This window comes from Zea mays, chromosome 1 (assembly GCF_902167145.1).
Source record: "Zea mays cultivar B73 chromosome 1, Zm-B73-REFERENCE-NAM-5.0, whole genome shotgun sequence".
NCBI lineage: Eukaryota > Viridiplantae > Streptophyta > Magnoliopsida > Poales > Poaceae > Zea > Zea mays.
The window spans coordinates 27019767-27022707 of NC_050096.1; the positions used below are offsets into that span (position 1 = coordinate 27019767).

General features: G+C 55.7%; 1 protein-coding gene across 1 annotated transcript; it reads right to left on the reverse strand.

The window, feature by feature from the left end:
• Nucleotides 1–1007: 1007 nt before the first annotated feature.
• LOC103632788 (uncharacterized) lies at nucleotides 1008–2549 on the reverse strand. Its single transcript, XM_008654523.4, has 2 exons — nucleotides 1696–2549; nucleotides 1008–1588 (listed from the first exon to the last, which is right to left on the reverse strand). The coding sequence occupies exons 1-2, from the start codon at nucleotides 2419–2421 to the stop codon at nucleotides 1277–1279; spliced, it is 1038 nt and encodes a 345-aa protein (XP_008652745.1). The 5' UTR covers nucleotides 2422–2549; the 3' UTR covers nucleotides 1008–1276.
• Between the last annotated feature and the right edge of the window lie 392 nt (nucleotides 2550–2941).

Genomic DNA, 2941 nt, shown 5'->3' on the forward strand with positions numbered 1-2941 from the left:
AGTTTCAATTTTTAGTTTTATCTATGTTATAACTTTCAATTTTTATGTATGTTGGATAAAAATGCAACCTTTTTGGTGTGGTGAGTGAAAGCAGATTGAGCGTCGCTTGATGACCTGCTTCCTCAAAACAAACAAAAAATGGATTCACCTCATTTCTTTAACAAACATAAAGAAAAAACCATCCAATCCTGTGAGGAATGAATCCATTCCGGATCGGCTGGTTCCGGATGGAGCCAATCCCCTAACCAAACACGCCGTAAGTACCCGGACTTTCTCTCCTCTTAGATGAGTAGAATTTAAATACGAATAGATAATATGTATACCATTTACGCCCTACAGTCCATGAATAGCAGTGGCTGGTTCGTCAATCCGGCTTGGCAGCTATTCCAGCTGAGAGCAGGCCAGGAACACATCGCACGATCCGATGGACTTGTGCCGGCAGCATCAAAGAGAAGAGCAGCGTCGGCCTATCAAGTAGCAGATCTTAATCCGGAAGATCTCGTCGAAGTCGAACTCCCTCAACGCCATCCGGGTGTTCCCGCACTTGATGCTATCTCCAGCAGCTTACCCATCTTCATACCTATATTCAAACTCCACTCTACAAATAGTATAAAACAACACTTTTGGGTTCTTTAGTGTGTCCGAGTGCAGCAGCTTGCCGCAGGCTGGAGAACCCGTGGAATGCCACAACGTGCAGAGTACGCTGACGAAGGGGCTTTGTTCGACGCGCACTACCCACTTGGTGTACGCACTACACACCCAGCACAAGGCAACAACGTCCCACGGTCAGGTCCACCATCGCCAAGGGCTCACCCCCGCGACGGAGCCCCGAAGCCGTGGATTGCTCCTCATCGCGCCGAGGTCCTGCGCACGCTGGCTAGCGAGTGTCCGCGCGTTCGACGCCATGTCCTTCCGTCCATGGCTGCAGCCCAACGCCGAGATACGGCTCGCCCATTGCATCACGAGCCTTGTTGAGCTATTTCTATGCCTCATGGATTTAGAAGGAATTAAGAACAATATGAAGTATCTTGACTTGCTATGAATTGAAACACACCCGATCTTCTCTAATTTATATGGATTTTTATGCAACCGAACGAGCCTAACATGAATACCTCAACATCCATGTTTCTAGATCACACGCGGTTTCAACGAGCCAATACCGAGAACTGGCCAATGCACGCTACACTGCATGCCAACAAACTTCAACCCTTCAGGGTAGAGAATCAAGTGAAAAAAACGCGAAGGGCAGAAGCGACATCGGCAGCTATCGGGCACTCTAGCTTAAGGCGGAGCAGGTGGTCGTGGCCCTGCTGCCGGCAGCGGCACGGATGCCGTTGCTCCTGTCGGGCGTCCTTCTGAGGAGCACGACGCACTCGGAGTCGTGGCGGTACGTCAGCCGGACCAGGCTCCCCACCACTCGGTACCGGGACCGCGCCCTGACCGTGACGGTGAGTGGCAGGCCGTGGCTGGACTCGAGCAGGTCCTGCATGCCCCGCCCCGCCGCGTACATGGGCTTGTCCTGCGCCGCCACAAAGAGCCTCACCGTCGAGGTGCCGCGCGGTCCGACGTCGTGTGACCAGCCGTCTCCCTGCAAGAACACGCACGGGACGGCTTAATTAATCTTGCCGGCCTTGTAGTGACAGCCTCAGCTTGTCGGTTAATCGATCGAGACGAGAGATCGAGCACGAGGCGTGCCTGTGAGGTCGCGAAGACGAACCGGCCGAAGGACATCTCGAGCCGCGGCGGGCCGACGCGCAGCGTGAAGACCTTGGAGTGGTTCTCGACCGCCATGTCCACGGAGGAGTTGCAGTTGAGGAAGCTGGTCTCCACGCCGGAGCCGTCCAGCCCTTCCCCCAGCGCGAACCGCTGGACCTTGCCCACCCTGAAGGACACCCGGGGGTGCCGCGGCCTGGTGGCCAGGACGAAGACGAGCAGCGCCAACGCCGCGCTGGCCGCCACCCTCCACGCCACCTGGAACGCGATGCAGCAGCAGGGGGCCTCCGGGTCCAGCTTCACGTACCTCCACGCCCCGCTCCTCTGGGCCTCGCCGTCCGCGTCGTCGTCGCCATCGTCGTGGCGGCCTGACGACCGCCCCGACAGCGCATGCCGCCGGCGGCCGGGCTTCTTGTCACCGACCGGGAAGGAGCTGTTGGATCCGCGCGAGGAGGAGTAGCGGGACAGGGTCAGGCGCGAGGCCTCCTCGTGGTCGTGCTCGTGGTCGCGGCCGTCGCTGGAGTGGCGGGCGTCCGCGTCGTGGTGGAGGTTCGGGAACGGGGAGAGGATGAGCGCCATGGAGTCGGACGCCGGGTGGCTCAGCGTGTGCGACGCCGCGGAGGGGCTCTGCACGTAGTAGTGAGCGCACGGGGACGGATGGAAGAGTGGCAGCTCATGGTCGTCCGCGCCATTGCCCGCAGGTGCCATCACCACGTCTTTGTTCCAAGTTGCGCGCGCGTCGATAACTTGCTATGGTGCTGATTGGTTGCCGCGGCTTGCCTTGGTGATCGGTTTATGTAGGAACGAAAGGCATGTTTGAAGCTTCATGTCAATGATTTTTGCTGGCTGCAGTGCCTCAGCCTTTTTATGCACACTGTTTACCATTTGTTTGGTTAAAAGAGCTGGCCACATTTTCTACAGTGTTTGAATGAAAGTCACACAGGAGCGACATGAACACCGGAGAATTTTTTGTGACGGCATGATCCCAAAACATCAAGTGGACGATATCGTTCATGCCTCATTCTACTTTAATCTCAAACCAAATATATAGTTAGTAACTCCTTGATCGAGAGCCTTTTCTTTAAGTTAAAGGAAATGGACGGTGTTGCGATCGCCATATTAGCGCAGTCTACGCAGGAAGACGCAGAGGCGATTGTCTAGATGGACTACTAGAACAATATGGTCATGAGATCACACTCATGAGATCGCACGTCATGGTAGATACACT